Source organism: Toxotes jaculatrix, chromosome 21 (genome assembly GCF_017976425.1).
Source record: "Toxotes jaculatrix isolate fToxJac2 chromosome 21, fToxJac2.pri, whole genome shotgun sequence".
In the NCBI taxonomy this organism is placed as follows: domain Eukaryota; kingdom Metazoa; phylum Chordata; class Actinopteri; family Toxotidae; genus Toxotes; species Toxotes jaculatrix.
Genome location: NC_054414.1, coordinates 11,752,031 through 11,770,375, shown reverse-complemented (window position 1 = coordinate 11,770,375; position 18,345 = coordinate 11,752,031). Strand labels below are relative to the sequence as shown.

At 39.2% G+C, this 18,345-nt stretch overlaps 1 protein-coding gene across 1 annotated transcript in view; it reads left to right on the top strand.

Moving 5' to 3' along the window:
• Nucleotides 1-18,345, top strand: part of nrg3b (neuregulin 3b) — a 169,612-nt gene that overhangs the window by 79,004 nt on the left and 72,263 nt on the right. Inside the window, 1 exon segment of the mRNA XM_041029199.1 lies at nt 8,369-8,504. Coding sequence (XP_040885133.1) covers nt 8,369-8,504 — 136 coding nt within the window.

Sequence of the window (18,345 nt, the reverse complement as noted above, 5' to 3'; positions counted from 1 at the left end):
TTGGATATAAGTGGAAGTTGTGTGTTCTGGCAATGCAGCAAACCTCACACACATACACACACACCACATTTAATTTGTAAGCCTGTCTGTCCATGGGTGCTCGTCACGGCTTTCATGCCTCCTTGCACATTTGTGTGTGCGTGTTGTGTGTTTTTCATTAGTTTCTCAGCCTCTTTCATGGTGTCCCATTTGTAAATAGTGATGAATTATTAATTACTTAGTCTTTCCTCAAGCAACACCACAGGTATGTATATTTCAGCAAAACTCCAGCAAGCTTTAATTTAGTTCTCGTTTCTTACGTGTGCTGTCCTGGAATCCAAATCTAAATTTAATGCCATTGCTATGGCAAAAGTGCTCATTAAATATACATTTCATAGATTCAAATTTATTTCTCCCGTTGCTAGTTATTCTCTGTTATTTGCTCTGTAAGTAATGGAGATAATGGCATTAAAGTACATCCCCCATTATTAGAAATGAGGTAGAGCCACTCATCCCATTCTTAACGGCTTCTATGAGAATCCCCTGGAGTGAATGGATGCATGTTCGTGGCCGCACTGGCATCTACAGCACTGTGGTTTAGCGAGCGTGATGTGCAGCACACATTCCTGTAACATAGATAATCTCCACTAACAAAGCCATCCAAAAACAAACAAATCTGTCACAAAATAATGCAAAAAATAATGCAAAAAACTTTAACAAAAATAATAAGCACCAGATACAGTACAGCAAATTACATGTTTGTTTCATTTCTGAGATCATAAGCTGTAAGATAATTTGTCCCTCCTGGTGGTATATTATGATAATTACACCACAAATTACAATCAATGAATCAGGATAAATTATCTGTCTAGTTCCATATTACTGCAAATGGGTTGTGAAGACAAATTAGCACAGGAGAAATTGCATCTAATAATATTGTTCTGTGTTTGAGCATTCTTATAAACCTAATTACTGATTCTGGTCTTAAGCGGGAAGTCTGTAACATTGGACAGATTACATTTTGACCTTGATTGCTGAAAAACAGCTACAGGAGGATCTGCAGGTTGAAAGAAAAAAGAGTTGCTGCTGCCTCTTGTAACAGCGCTGCTGTTATGATCCTCATTTGAAGTCGGTTGGCATTGTGGCTTTGTCACCACCACTGAGTCAGAGAAATGGGCAACTGAGGTGGCAAATTATCTTTGAAAGCCCTGAAGGTGGTTTCAGAGAGACACATATCGCGTACTGAAAATAATCTGACAATATAGTTAATGTTCATGTTAATTTCAGAGAAATTTAATCAATCTCATGCACCTCTCAGTGTTCTTTGTATTTTCCCAAATGTGCTTTCATTATACCTCATCTATGACTGTAACAGTTGTAGGTCCAAGGTGTATCAAACAGCATAGCATTGTTCACATCTGTACAATAACAGGCTTTGTACTAAAGGATGTTTTTGAGTATATGATGTTCAGTTCCACTGTTCCGTGTTTTTCAAGCTATGGTGAGGAGAAAACAAAAACTTTCAGATCTCCAGTCACAAAACTGGAGACCTGAATTTCTGTGCTTTTCTCAAGTAACAGCTCTACTCAAAATTACATACTCCCTCCTATGTCAGCCCCAGCTCCCCTGATATTTGTACAGCCTCATCTGCTGGAGATGCAGGTTGTGTCTGACAGTGCAGACACACTGCACCTCCAACAGAGGCGTAGCGAACATCAGACAACAAGCAAGCTGAGCCTTCTGATAGAGCACAGTACAGACTTACAGTGGAGTCCTGGCTGAAAAACACTTGCACTATGTTGCGTGGGTTGTGGAGAGAAATTTCATGGTCACTTTATGATGTGTTTTGAAGCTGGTTTGGGAGAGGGTGAGGTTTGGAACTGCAGGGGCTTAGTTGTTGTGTGTACGCTGATCATCCAAACTTTAATCAAGATTCAGCTGACACGGGGTCAGGAGATGGTGTAGATAATTAAAACTTTTCATTAGAGGGTGAATTGTTCCCTTAAGGTTTAATGCATGTTTGACGTCTTCTGGGATCTACTTTATTAACCTGCTGCTTTGGGCCTGCCACTGTGAAGACATTCAAAACCTTTTTTTTTTAAATTTATCTAATAATGATGCTATTAGATAATAACTTGACTCAAAGGTGTTGCAGTGACCAAAAAAAAAACAAAAAAAACAAAACTGTACTTTGAACTCCTGCAAACACCCTGCATTGGAAACTGGAATTAAACTGCATACATGCTATTTTTTTGTGAATCTTTCACAACTGCTCACCCACAGATGGAAAAACTTGCGCAAAATAATTAGACTATTAATATGCAATATGTCACAGCTTGGGGCTTTAAAGCCACCACCTCTGGGAATGAAGTGAGGGACAAACAGAGTAACTGTGACAAATGTCCCATCGAATGCCTATCACTGGGCTGTCACTGCTACCAAGGCCATGTGCTCTGTAACCCTGCTTACAGGCAACGGCTGCCACCTTTAACCGAGTGTCCCGTGGGTCAACTACTATTTGTTTGTGTCATGTCAGGGACAGAAGGTCTCCCAAGGCTTCTCGTCTTGATAAACATGCAAGACATACAGTACACAATGTATGTGCATGTTTCTGTGTATGTGTGTGTGTTTATGTGCATGCACATGTGCGAGGCATCTGACAGACTTCACAAGGCTATGCCCTGTGTGTCTACTGAACTGTAGGTTTATATGTATAGACTATGTGTGTGGGTAAGTATTGGATATTCATGACTAAAAGAAGTCTTTATAATTCTTCTTCTTCTTCTTCCCTCTGTTGTATATTTTGCTCACAGCTTTATCTTTCAAGGTCCTGTATTCATGCTCACTGGCTCCATGTAACAAATAGTATACAGCAGATTTTGCGATGTGTTGTGCCATACTTTTAATAAATGACTTTCATGAGAGTTAACCATCAGCCTAAAATGCTAGCTTAATGTCACCTAGTGAGGTCATATGTGATATAGCAGATTTAAGCTGCCATTAGGTGGTGTAAAAACAACCTCATATAACGGATGTACTTCTGACCTTTGAAAGAGGAATCAATCAACTCCTGTAGTCTATTACTTGTGTATAGACCTAAAGTTTTTCTGAGTACAGCTATACACTAAAAAGTGGTGGCCTATTAAAAATGTTACTGTTTAGTGGTCAGAGCAAGCTTTGTGAGAACATCAGTTCTCTGATGTGAGATCATTATGATCCAATCATTTCCCTTTGTGAGTTAGCGCATTAAAACTGCATGTTTGGCACGTTTTTTTTCACATGGTGTGAAAGTGCTGCAAAACTATATCAACAGGTGTAAGTGCATGTGCATATGGTTTGGGTTTTTGTCAGTTTTATCCACATCCACTGCATTATATAGTTATATAGTGAATATGGTTCTGTCCAAAAAGCAGTGCATGATGGGTAAGCAATCAGCAGGCTCTCTTAGGACTCTCCCTTTACATAGTAAGGCACTCTTTGATGTGTTCTGCAGTAAACACAGGCAGTTCTCTTCCGACCACAGTCTCCTGAGGGATACAGCTCAGCACAAGAACACTAATGAGCACATTAGAAGGAAGCCATAGAGGGAAAATTCTACAGTTGTAAATGGAATTGTCTTTTGTGTTGTCTGTACCAAGGATGCTCCGTCTACAGTAAGAGTGTGTGTGTGTGTGTGTGTGTGTCTGTATGCATTTCACTGCATCCATACAGTATATTGTTTGTGTGTGCAGAGCATATACAGAAAGCTTTTTTTTGTGTGACAGTTCTTCTCTAACTTCATGAAAGCATGAGACAAGATTTTAAAATTGTGTTTGAATTGGGGCTACAAAAAAACGTAATATAACCACGGCTTTCAGACACACTATAATTAGCAGCTGAAGGTAATCAAACATTGCAGCTAAAAAGTGAAAGTGAGAATGTGAAACAGAGGTGACATGTGCCACAGACAATAACAGTAGCGAAGCATTATGAACGGAGCGTTCGCCATTTATTCCATTTAAGATAATCACAGGGCATGAAGACACGATGCATAACGATTTTACCCAAACTTTTCGTGGCTATGTCAAGGCGTGTGTTTCAGTTAAAGACAATGCTTGTTTTATGGTGCCTTGGTAAAGTGATATGAGTTTGTTACATACCGTACTACCAAATGATCAAAGTTTATGGCTGTAGGCAAACATTGAAAATGTCTCGGTGGTTACCACAAAAACTCTGCAGTGTGCAGAATAATATCTGCAGACGCTGGCCCACTTTCAGTGCACTTTGATTGGCTGTATGCATTCATAGAGAAGAATGTGTAGTACTGTGACTTCCCTCCATTTTAGCTTATAAAAAATACAATATGTCTGAGTCCCATGTGTGTTTTTTCAACAATAAGTATCATCTGTAATGTTAGCATGCATTCAGCTTTACATTCACGTCTATTTTGATTCAGTAGTTGCAGTTTTAACTCATGGGTCTTTGCTTTTGTTGTGAAGTTATTGTAATCTTTATGTTACAGATCTGCATGTAATGATACCACACCCCCATCACAAATAATGGTACATATTAGATTGAAAAAATCCTATATCTAGTTTAAGTTGTAGACTTTTTGAAGATATTGATTGAAAGTGATTCAATAGTAACGATTGAGAAGAAGTACTAGCCTCGGTATTCATCTCAGATAACTCTGATCTCTCAAGCATCATCTAAATCTGTGATCCCCACCCAATAGATTCCTTGAAAGTTACCGGGGGAACTGGCAATCTGGATTGCCTTTGTGCAATGGGGAGAGTGAGAGACGTGAAAATGATTTCAAAGAGTCCAGGATGAATCGTGCTCCCACTGCAGCTGCCATTTATTAGCACATTTTCCACCATTGTGGGTTTTTTTTTTTTTTTTTTTTGCAACTACCTAAGACTATAAGTTTCATAGAGTTGCCTAGAAGCTGGCATTGCGAGGGTTTCATTTTTCAAAAAAGCTTCATTCTAAGTGTTGATAAATGGACCTAATGCCTATTTGTAAGTTTGTCATAATTAGTCTTGACACTACATCTTAATAATAACTAAAAGCAAGGGACACATCATTTATCAGTGATTACCTCAATAATGAAGATGAAGATTAATTGAAAAAAGTGTGATGAGCTTTCACCATTGGTTTGATATCAAAAAGTGCAAAAATCTGTCTTGAATAAAAATTTATTTTAATCGCTGTGACTGCTTGAATCTATTACAGGGTGATTCCCTTGATAATCAACCACTGACAACACAGAAAATACAACATCAAAACATACAAGCCCACATTACAAACAAATTCAAGAAACTCATTAATTGCTTTCTTAATTTGCTTTATTTCTGGGCTGGGGAATATTTAAGAAGAACGCAGTGTTTCAACAGGATCCTGTCTGACAGGTGCTCGTTCAAAAGTGCCCAAGTAGTGCTTGCTACGCTGCAGATTTTATGCCATTTCTCGCCTGTCACAGTGATGAAAAGGGAGCCCATAAGAAATTGACAGCCTGTATTGCTCGAGGCCAAACATATCTGAAGATGACTTGTTCCTTGATGTGGCCAGCAGGGCTAAATAAGGTGGAGGTAATTCTGTAAGACTTAAGAGGGTTTTATTTTGCAGATTTTGGAGAGGTAATCAGTACAGCTTGTTGTTTGTTTGTAGAATTCGCCACCTGGTGAAGAATAGCAGAGCCTTTATTTTGCAGAATGGCAAGTGAGAGACTTTTTATTCCATTTTTAAGGAGGAGAGCATGCTGAAATGTGTGCATTTACTTCCCCTTGTTTTATAGGTGAAGTGAATCAATGGGTTGTGATAAAGGGGCAATATTAAAAACCACAGGAAATTTCAAAAATCAGCTCTTCTGGAAGCCCTTTGCACACTCAAAGTATACCATAATATGTTAAATTTAAGACATGTCAGCCTCCCTCCTTCTGGCTATGAAACTGGCACATTCACTCTCTGAGAAAGAGAACCAATATACAAAAGGTGCAGCTATAATGTGCCTTGGAGTTTTGTGGGAGCTTTGTACCTCGTGAAAAGAATATATGGAGACGTCATACATCATCATCGATTCCCAAAGTGCTGTGTCATTGGTACCCGAATGACCTTGTGGAGTTCACACCCTACCCCTCTGTTCTGTCAACAACATATGACATATTAAATGATGGTGCACTTGAACCATTTTCCATACAGAAAGAACAGAGCAGTGGCAGATCAGCAAAAGCTTTCCACGCTGGCTCTTTTTTGGGTGAAAAAAGAAAAAAAGATAAGATGACAAGTTTAAAAAATATGTTTTTTGAAACGCTTGAGCACAGATAAAGATTACTTGTGATACAGGTACTAAAAGGGTGTTTGGTATCTGCATGACCTTTGCTTTTCTAATGTAAATATATCAATGGTTAGGCTTAAAGCGTTTTCTCTTTTGTCAGAAAAGCTCTGCCTCGTGTGCTTAAACTTGAACCACTGACCTAACAGAACAGGCGCTGTCTTTATATATCAAACATGTTATTTCTCACATGTGGTCACTGCTGCTGTCTGAATAAAAGCTATGAGGGACTTTAAACGCCATGACAATTATTGCCATGGACGTATGTACCACATGGGGACGTTGTGTTCTATTTTCTATTATTAAAGTTGCATCTTGGAATAGATAACCTTTTGAACAGTGCACTCTGGGAATTTGTGGAATTAATATTACAAGATGTAATACGGTCTCTTTAAAGCCTAGAGAGTGAAAAAGTCGGCTTGGGTTCGAGGCCTACTTTCATATGCATCACACCCTGGGGGCTGATACATAAGAACTGATCCAAAAATTATTCTAAGCAGCAATCAAACGGCAAGACGTGCAACAGATTAAATGAAAATGAAAGCATTACCTTTCTTACTTGTTAACTCTTATATAAGTTTTCAAAAACAGAGACCACAAATGCATCTGAAGATATGATCTGAGCTGCTACAGGAAGTTGTTTAAATGATATCTTCCAAAGTTTTTACTTTGACAGGGTAGAGTCTCGGTTGGCCCCAGGAGCACCACATATCTCTTTTTGTGCTCCCTCTGATCTCTCATCATCTCTTGGGCCTTACATCAAGAGCCCCAGATTTATCGATCAATGGCCATAAACAAAACACAGATTGAACTGGGCACTGGGGCACAACAAACGGATTACCGAGTTTTTATTCTGCCGCACGCGATTGGTCGCTAGGGCCTCCGCTGAAAAAGGCCATTGGCCAGCAGAAGTGCGGCACATTAAGCAGATTGGGCGACAAAGATTTGGCAGACTCACACAAAAAGATGATAGAAATAGGCCCAGAATGACAATTAGAAGAATATGGTGTGTGAGTGCGTGTGTCTGCATTTAAATGGTGTGTCTGTCTGCACAAAATAAATGGATGAAAGCAGAATCAGATGTGTAATCCAATTGTATTGGCAAGGTATTGAGCGTAATACCAGTCAATCCAATTTTCAATGCTTGACTACATGATGGAGTGAAAGAGCTCCTGAGTGGTAATTTCTCTGTTGCTGTATATGTGTGTGTGTATGCATGCATGTGTGCGTGTGCGTGCATGTGTGTACTTGTGCATGAATGATTTTGATAGAATATCTGCATACATTAGCGTGTGGCTGCACATGCTAGCACACATTATTTATATGTTGCTGTGGCCACATGTCTGACAGCTGTGCGTATTTCACAGGGTGGAGAACCCTGCATTGCAGTACTTGTACATGGCAGCCATGCTCTTGATGTGAGAGCAGCTCAGGGTCAGACTAGAAGAAGAGAATTAAAGCTGCATCGCCTGGCCCATCTCTCTCTCCCTTCTGCCTCTGTGTAGAGTAACGTTATTATCGTCTCACTTTCTTACCCTTCTAATTTATTTCTCTGTTTTCCAGTTGTGTTTACTAAAGCAGTAGACCAGGAAATTCAGTGAGGAGTTGTGGTTAAATAACTTCATTTGAAACAAACACCAGGGATGCAGTACATATGTTAAATAAAAGCAACAAATACAGCCTATACACCAATAGCATTATGATACTGATAACAGTAATAATACTAAACCATGTTATTGCAGTCAATAACATGCATCAGGTCAAAGTCACAGATCCTGAGGCAGAAAGTGCTAATTTTACTCAATCCATACCTGTCCCTCGGGCTATCTTGCCTTTAGGCCTCTCAGTTTCAGAAGTCAGCAAGGAATTAAGTCTTCTCTTTCAGTCTGAGGAGAGTGGTCATATTCTTCCAAAAAAAAAATCACTGTGGAAGAAAAACTACAACCATGACGGCTATGTACAGTAGCACATCAGAGAGATTAAAGATAGAAAGAATGAGGTGAAATTACTTAAATTTTTTTTTTTTTACTTTTTCTGTCCAACTGTAACTAAATCTCCCTTTGTCTCTGTCTCCAGCAGTGGCCCCCACACTTCCTAGTCTACGTTCAGAGGTCTTCAAGCCATGTGTGGAAGACAAGGACCTGGCCTTTTGTCTAAATGAAGGAGAGTGCTCCATCATTGAAACTGTGGCTGGCGTTCACAGACACTGCAGGTGAGCCTGATGGCGCATGTGTGTGTATGTGTGTGTGTGAGTGTGTGTGTGTGTGTGTGTGTGTGTGTGAGTGAGGCATTTGGTTTCTTTCTCAGCATTGACGTTTTCTCTTTGCCCTTCCCTTCCAATCACTAACCTTGGGGTCGTTTTCATTCAAGTCGCTTTTTTTTTTGTCTCCAGCCTGAAAGACCGTGTTCTTAGATTGATGAAACTCAGGAAAATTGTTGTGGAAATGCACCTAAAATGCACTGAAGATCTATAATCACCCAAACAACTAAGCCAGGGATCAGATGCAGCCTTTTCTCTGATCTCAAACTGATCAAACTCAATGGAAAGAAATGTTTCCATGCAGATTCAGCCAGGATGTACATGTGGAGCAAATGTGATCAAACCTCTGTTTTCAGTTTGGTCTGACAAAAGTTTCAGTAGTGAAAGCAATCTTATAAAAAGACTTTTCCCTTGTGTATTAACCTTGGCATGAATGTTGTTTGAAATGACCTCTTGGTATGAGGTGCATTTTAATGATAGGTGTAAAGAAGGGGCTCTTGCGAGATCCCTCTTTGATCTTACTTAAAAGCAGCTGACTTTTTTTCCCCTTTTTTGCGGCATTCTTTTCTGTGTTTTTTTCCCTCAGGCAGTCATTCAAACCCTGACTGCCCAGGAGAATAAATACAGTTAACTCCTGTTAATGTACCCCTGACATACTTTGACACGTTGTATAATGTGGCAGGCACAAATGAAATGCCTAAAAAGGAGCAAATCAAACAATTTTTAGTGCCTTTGACAATTTGTCTATGTTAGCAAGTCAGTAGTGTTTATCTGTCATGCCACCCAGTTATGCGTCTTCATATCTGTGATAGAGAGCAAGCACACTTTGTTTGCATAGCAAAAACAAAACAGAAGATACAGAAGTTTTTTAAAGGAAAAATGAGGAGTAAATTATATAAAATAATCATCAGCTTACATTCAGTTCATTCTGTTCAATTAGCTGTCATGTGCTAGCCAACAAGTTTTTTTTTTTTATTGCACTGACAAAAACCACATGAAAAGTATTCTAGAGAGCTTCTTTTGCTTCTTATAACTTATTCATATGTAATTGTATATATGTGGCAGATTTATGCACATGTATGTGCCATTAATTTGCAGATGCAAGTCCTTGCTTAGACCTTCAGCTTCTCTTGTCTTGATGTGTTCCCTCATGCTAGCTCCCTCCTCACGGCCCGATGCACTAGCCACCTCAACTCTGCAATTACTCTGATATATCACTTTAAAAATGCATCACTTTAAAAATACATGATAAGAAATGTTCTCTGAGGGAAGAGTTGTGCTGAATGGTGCTGAATTAAAAAACAGCTCATTAGTACACCTACCTGGAATTAAAGGGTCTAAATCTTCATCTTTCAAAAAAAAAAAAAAGTGCATTATAAATGACACATGAGTGCGAGTGAAGTTTCTCTGAAAAGTAAATGTTGAGCTAAAGAAAGTTAAAAAAAAAAAAATAGTCAGGAAATTGTGCATTTAGTTAAAACTGACCGAGCACTGTGTTTGATAAAAGAAGAAACAGAGAATGTTTTAGTAGTAACTTGCTAAAAAAAAAAATGAAAAAGTAAAATCATTATTATTTGATCGACACAAATACAATACTGATTCTACTATTTATATTCTCAACACTTGTATTTTTGATAATATAATGATATATAATTTCTCTTCAAGAGAGCTAAGAGAATAATTAAATGATAGGAGGGAGAGTCAGTGTGTGTTTCCTGTCAAATTACGGTGCCCGGCACAGCAATTTGGAATGTGCCACCTGTGCAACAGCAGCATCAAGAAACCCTAAAGACTCATAGCATCGTCCTTCTGGGCTATAATTAGCAATAGTTGAATGACTGCATATAGGACTCAGGACAGAGACACTGTCAGCCGATTTCTCTTCAGCTGAGTGCCTGTTGTGTGAAAGAATGATTACAGGTTTGTAAGTTCTTGTATTGAAAGGTTGTTTCTTTTGCCTGAGAGAGGTCCACGCAGTAAGTCAGAAAAATCTCTGCCATGATAATGTCATCGACACTTAGTGCAGCTGCAGCTGATTGTGATTTGTACGAAGCGATTTTGCAGGACAGTAGTCACTAAGCTGAATTATTTTGACGTAAAAAAATTGCAACTAGTAATAAGAAAACTGAACCTACTGTGTATATTAAAATTGCACTGAAGGATTATCATCTTTTTTTCTCTTGTTTGGTCCACCAACTCCTGAGGAGAACTATCTGTTTCTTTTTGGCTTGTGACTTGCTTCTTCAAGCCTTTTGTTTACTTCGGATCTTCGCCATTTCATGCTGAGCAGGTAACGAATAGTCAACGTGTTTGCTGGAAATGGCTGCCCACGGTTTTATTTTTTGGGGCTTTAACCATATGGACTGACAAACCAAAACAATGAGCTGAAAGCTGCAAATAGCTCTGGAGTTTCTGCTGTGGCACATATTCATTCTGCACTGTGCACAGTCTTATCCTCTGTTCCTCTTCCTGTCAGAGATACTGTGTGTGGAGATATTGTCCATTCATTTTCCTGGATACAATTAAAACAGAGTAAGTTGTTACTTGAAGCAGTAGAAGGCAAATGGTTTATACTCAGGTTTAGTTTGCTGGAGATACTGCTGTCGATCAGTTATCCCTCCAAGCAAGGCTGGATCAGCGTCCGCATAACAGCAACTGCTCATCTCTTCAGTCTCTCAAGTAGAGAAAAGGTTTAACGATTGCTGCCTCCTTTTACGTCATCTTCTCCTCCAAGCCACAGTGCAAAGACCATAATAGATGGCTGGATGTTTTCCAACATGAGACGAGTAAAGATGACAGAACAATCTTGAAACACTTGAATCATTGGATGGGAACACAGTTTTGAACTTGGGAATCAATTTAGTTTGTTATGAAACATTTCCCTCGCTCTCCTCCCTCTCTAAGCCCCCCCTCCGCCGGATGTTCATGTTTGCCAATGCTAATAAGGAGCCCAAAATAAACATGCAAATGTGAGTTTAAGACCTACTTCCACACCAGTGCTGTGGCGTCTCATACACTAAGTACAATAAATGTACAATAATTTATAGACCTTGTGATATTTGGGGTTCGACAGATGATCGCCAAGGCACATGCAAATTATCACTGTAAAGATAACTAGAAATGACACTATTCTCAGTAAAAACCTGAGCCATTACTTCAGCAACCTGCCAAATCCCCCCAAATTTTAGAAAAAGTAGAAAATGGCAGAAAAATCAAGGTCAAACCAACAGTATATTTTTCTGTTTGGACCTTTTTAAGTTAAACTTGTGCAGTGGCACAGGCAAATTCCAAACACAATCGACTTTTTAGTTTAAGTTAAACTTATTTCTGAACAGTATAAGAATTCATAACATTAATAAAATGTGATTTAATTAATATAGTATTCATTCTCCATTTGCAATTTGCAGTGCTGTGTCAATGCAGAGTCTGTTTACTTCATAGAAATCTAAAAATAAAGAATTGGTGTTCTTTGAAATATTAAGCATCAGTTGTCACACACAGCACAAATAAAAGAAGGATTGAAAACCTCAGTATTGTCCTTTACAGATCCATTGCATCAACTCTGCCTTCAGGAGGAGGAGAAACATGATTTTGAAGTGCACTTCTGATAGCAAAGCAAAGACTATAAGATGATGACACACTTTTTTTTGGGCCCTGAGATGTCAGACTCACTGAGGGCGCAAAGGGAGAATGCATATATTGTATGAAAATATAAAAAAAGCCAAAGGTGGAGGAATACATTATCAGCAGGTGTAGTAGAGCTGGCCATCATACCCAATCATGTCACCTGTTTTCCTGTTCTTGTGTTCAGCACTCACAGGTTTTTTTTGGGGTTTTTTTTGATGGCGAGTTGGAATAAAAGCGCCACTAAAGCTCTTCCCCAAAGGGAAAGAATGTCCTCATACCAGAGGTAGAGAATCATCACGGGCAAATATACAGCACCTTAAATTAAATTAAGATTGGAAGAGATAACATATATTCCCGTTCTCCTGTGAGAGCTGTTGCCCAGTGTAAGAATTCAGTGTCAGTACGTGAAGAGACAAACCTGCAGCAGACTGCTGGGACACTTTGGCTGTACCAGAGCAGCGTGGACCTGCCAGTGCCTGACAGCGCCATAGAGTATACAGCTACCTCCACAATTGTCACTCCATGCATAATGTTGTATGCTGACAGCTCTGGGTTGAATAACAATCATAGCACACAGACACAAGTGTATGTAGTTATGACTAAAATGATTTTTTTTTTTTTTCTTCAGGTGAAGGATCTAAGTTAAAATTGCTCAGCATATCATCCACAAAGGGTTTGAAGAGGATTTGCTCATGTAAATTTTTACAGAAATATAGAATATAAATATGCACTTCTACTATGATCTTTATAGGCGGGTGGTACAAGGGCAGTTATGGTAATTATTATCACCAGAATTTCAGGGCTGCATAACCGCTACACAATGTTGTTTCATTTCTTTCACTGAAGCACAGCCACGTTCATGGTAATTCACCAAGCTATCAAATGGGTGTGTTTCATTTTGAATCAGCATGCTTTAAAAAAAATCACAACAGTTCCATCTAGAGTTATTGGGAGGTTAATTGGTGGCGCTAAGAGTAATGCATTGGTTTGCCCCGTATGTGAGGTCTGTGAATTACAGGAAGGCATGTGTGTAATTCAGTGAAGCGGAGCTTGCCAGAGCCACTTAAAGTCCTCCAAGAGCACGAGACAAAATAGGACCTTATGGCCTCTGATAATATCTTATGGAAATAAGTGTGTTGTAATTGATCATTCTGCATGGATGCCCATCATTCATTTTAGCTCTTACTGACGATACACCCCAACCCAAGTAACATTCTTTCTGCATTTTTCAACACAATCATTTCGAGCAGCTTCTAGTTAAAAAATACTGGACCTGTTCAATGATGCAGGTTTTTTACTTTGATGTGAAGGCTTAGCAATACCAGTCAGACATGTGCTCAGCAAACCAAAAGCATGCAGTTAGCCACGGTTGGACAGCGTTGTAGAATATATTAGTTGGAATGAGGGTGCAATGCAGCTCTGGCTGCCACCCTCAGCATTGTGTTGTGTTTTGGTGACACACAGCAATGGTCATATCATTCAGGCATTGCAAAGCTGTGCATGCTCTGCGTAGTGTCTGCAACATAGCAAAGAAGTGAATTCTTGATTGTTCAAAAAGCAGAATGGATCTTTATCCAATGCACACATAACACCATACATGCTGTGTATCAGCTTTATCAAACCTGTATTCTTTCTGCAGTAACATTGTCCCATGCTGCAAAGTCTTTTTTTCTTGACTGAAATGGAAAAGGTCTCCCCTGCAAAAATCAGTAGGAAAATTGTCTCCTTTCACCGAAAATACTTACCCACTTTAAACATAATGTTTCCTAACTTGTGTGAGCATTGTATCAACAACACATGATTCAGAGGCTCAGTTGTGTTGCACAGATGATGCAAAACCGCTGCAAGTTAGCTTTATAGTTGAAACAGCTTGATGCTGCCACCTTGCCAAAGATGAACATGAAGAGGAAATACAGTTTGTGTATGGGTACTGTTTTTTATACCCAGTAAACCATTATTGTGGGTTTTGAATAGTTTTTATTTGAATTAATATGCACTGTATTATATTATAAAAATGCAAAATTACTGTTCCAAACCAAAGTTGAGAACAGGGTTACATTTTTCACTATTTGTGTATTCGAACACCTTTGTTCTAAGGTGGTGATATTTCTAGTATCAGTGACTCAGTGGCCTGTACATGTAATTTGTGCCATTTTAAAAGAAGAATGTCTAAAACATTCAATTAGTACAGAAAGGTTTAAATACAGATTTACTGATCCTGCAATAATGGGTGTTTACTTATGATCAAATGAAAAATGTTATCAGTGAAATATTGGCATCAGGTATAGGTTTAGCAAAAGTCAAAGCAAATGTAATTGCTTGACAGACACTGAACAGGCAAAGGAGCTGTGTTCCTTTTAATAATGATGATCATAGAAGACACAGTCAGACCTGCCTGACTTGTTTCTTTTACCGTGCCTTTAAATACCGTGTCTTTAAATATGGTTTCACTTTTATTCACCTCAGCATGGGGGATGAAATCACTATCCTCTGTGTGTGTGTGTGTGTGTGTGTGTCTTTGTGCATGTGTGCATTAAACGCCTGGCAAAGCTCAAGGTAGCTCGTGTCTTCTATTGCCATGGTAACTTCTTCCCTCATTAGTATGAGGCCAGAAGCAGAAAAAAATAGTTGTTGACTCACTTATAGCGCCTGCTAAGGCAGGTACATTCAAATGTTCTTATCTTTTGCATTATATTTTGCACATCGATTCTGATTGATCAGACATTAGAACAATTGTCAGCTTATGGCATGAATGACTGCTGCTGTGAATAATTCATGACACAATTTGCACATTTGATTGCTTCTACCAAAGCTATGCTGACATAAGAAATTAGCTCATATTTAAATGAACATTGATTTGTTTTATGTCCTTTCCTTCCAAATCCATCTGTCGCAGATGGATAACTATTAAAACCAGTATTTCATAAGCTCTTTCGGTCTATGTGTGTGTGCATCCGAATGCCTTAGGGGACATGTTCATCTATCCTGATGAGGAAGAGAAATCTCACAAAAGGAATAAAAAAAACCCTTTGCTATTATCTAGTCCCCATGAGTTAAAGAGCTATTTCTATTGGTGGTTTGCTGTAGGGTTAAGCTTAAGGATAGGCTGCGAGTGCGTGTGTGTTTGTCTGTGTTTCTGTTAGCCTGTTTATGGGTTTGTTTTTTTTGTTTTTTTGTCAGGACCCAGGAGACGTTGACAGCAATATTAACAGAATCTGATATGACAAAATGAATCACATAAATGAAGACACAGCCTCTTAACTTTCCCTTTCTGTTTTTCTTCCTCTCATCTTCCTTTTTCTACGGGGAGCCAGTTCAGCGATTAAATTGTTACTGCACCGTCAGACCTTGACAGGCTGCACTAATCCACAATGCTGTCGCTTCTCTGCTGATCCATCCTGCTAGGGAGGACGTTCTCCAGGCTAAAAGCCAATGGGCCATGTCCCCCACTACCCCACCCAGCTGCTGTATGAAAGCAACACAATTATAAATGTGGGAGCTGACTTACCTGTTGGCAACATACCATGACAGGCCCATCATCTTGCCTTGGAACTGAGTGCAGTTGGCAGATTAAGTTAATTAATTTAAAAAAAATGTTGGTGCCCCAAATGTTAAATTGTAGTACGTTATCTCCTCCTTTCCTGACTGCCAACAAGAAGACAGTTTATGTTTTTCAGTATTTCTCAGTATATTAGTGATTTATTCCAAAACACTTTCCTGTAATGTGCATCTGCAAGTCAAACATTATTACTCCTCCTATATCTATCTTACTTGCACATGCATAGAAATATATACACATGAATTTCTCCATCCGTGCTTCCATCTCGGTTCTTTCAGCATTATATTTTACATTCCGTAGGCCCGTCACAAACACTGCAGATGAAAGACTCACGTGTCCATATTCAGCTAACAAAGGCTGCCTTGTTTTTCAAGCTACAAGGCTTAATGAGCATGGGACAGACATGCTGTCAAGAAATCCACCATGCCTGCAGACAATTAAAGTGTTCAAAAGGTTGTTCTATCATTTACTGTTTAACATATTTAGCTTAGTTAAAAAATAAAAAAAGAACTACATTAAATTGCTTTTTTGATTTCACAGGCAATCAATGCATCCTCATTTAATACCTTATAACAAGCTACTGGAATGTCAGCTCCCTGTAAATGATAAAACCTTATTTAAAGTCTAACTGAAATTTAATTAACTGTTGCTAAGAAGGCCACGGTGTAACTATGGATATTATTGACCTCGTTTACAGTTCCAGGTGTCCTGTCAATGGTTTTATAGACTTGTCTTTTATAATGGTGGTCTATAGGGAAAATGCTTTTTGAGCCACAGGAAATATTTTTCTTTGTAGTACTGCAAATGACCACTGTGACAAAATTGGCAGCAAGGCTGAGTGGTGGTGCCACATCCAGCTTAATTCATCCGTGGTCTCCTAGCATAGCTCAGATGTAACTCTGCAATGGGAAACACCCACCCAGAGGCCTGAAGCTACAAGCTGTTTCTACAAACATGTAAAAAAAAATGGTTGTGGTCTCTTTTGAAAAGCTGAAAAGCTGCAGAATCAATATTTCCTTCTGAAAAAAGTGAGTTGGACTCATTTGGACTTTCATACATCTTACCCAAGGACTGAGCACAAATACATGCGCCTTTGTCGCAGCCATGTTTCCTGTGAATGTGAAATCAGACCAAAAAATGGAAAAATGTTTCTTTCAATTCACATCACCCACATAATAAACGGATGAAACTTGACCGCGCCCCCCGCCCCCAAAACCCCCCCCCAACCCCCGACATCCACCACAGAGTGTAAATCATTTTATCGCTGTATGCTACCAAATGTGCAAGTCACAGTCTGACAACTGTGCTCAAATACATTTCAAAACCTTCAGAAGATCACAAATGAGATGGCAGACAAACCGACACGTGCATCAACACAGCGCCTCTCTCTGCTCTCTCTTCCCCTCATCAAATGCACACTAAGACTTCCGATAAAGTAATGACAGAGCATTTGAATGTAGCCACCTCAAAGAGACTGCATTGGATTTGAAGGCAGCAGCACAGCCTGTTAGTTGCCTGCAGCACTTTGCTTGTCATTTCGTTGTGAGCTCAGCTGGTGAAGGATAACAGCTGCTTCTCATTACTGATGTTTAGACTGAGTGATTTTCAGCAGTGGACACAGAATAGAGACCATATAGCTACATCATCATGTTTGAGCAGAGAAAACACTTTGACAGCGGATTTTGATAACTCTGTGGCCACCACGTGCAGATGGAATCTCTGGAGGGTTTTGTCAAGGACTGCCTACTATGTCTGTTACTCTGTCATTAGGACGAGAGGACCAGACAGAAGAGGGACAGGTGCTAGGTGGTGTGTGATAATTACATGTAATTTTTTGTTAATAGGGATACAACGGAGGAGAAGAATGTAGCCTCTTCTCATCTCAGGGGTATCAAATCAGGAGATCAGGTGCAATTTAGACTTTGAAGTATACTCCTCAGCTAAGGATTGTTATCTGTGCTCCACCAGAGGGAGCCCTACAGATTTCATCATTACAGGTAGAAAGTTCATGAGAAAAGAGAGATTTTAAAATTCAGCTCATCTATATTCTGCTTAGGAGCTTTTTGGTTTCTAGTGAGAGGTTCCTAATTCTTAGGCATTAATATTTTCATGTGTCTGTTTGCAGTGTACCATGCACAGTAAATAGAACTTGCTGAAAGAAGTTTTTTTTTCACAGAATTGCTGTGGAATCAAAAAATAACTAATTAGCCTTTATAATTATAAGTGATCATGTTCACATCCACCAAACCTCTGTTTTCCCCGCGTTCTGCCTTGTCTTCCTCGTTTTTTTCCATCCATTGCAAGAGTCTGTAGAGGAAGACTCAGACCTTCTTTGCAGCATCTTTACTGGCTTTACCTGAGCTGCAGCTTGTACATTTTATCCACAAAAGGGTGTCAAATAAGATAAACAGATCGGTTAGGTGGGAAACACGAGGCAGGGGATTGAGCAAAATCAGTGAAGAAGATTCCACTTGAACAAGTAGTAGAAACCGTAAGAGAGAAAAAGTAGAAGAAATAGGTGCAGTTGTTGGTGCTTGACCAAGGCGATATTTCATCATCAAATAATCTTACGTGATTCTTTATTTTTCCTGATATCTTTGTGCTACT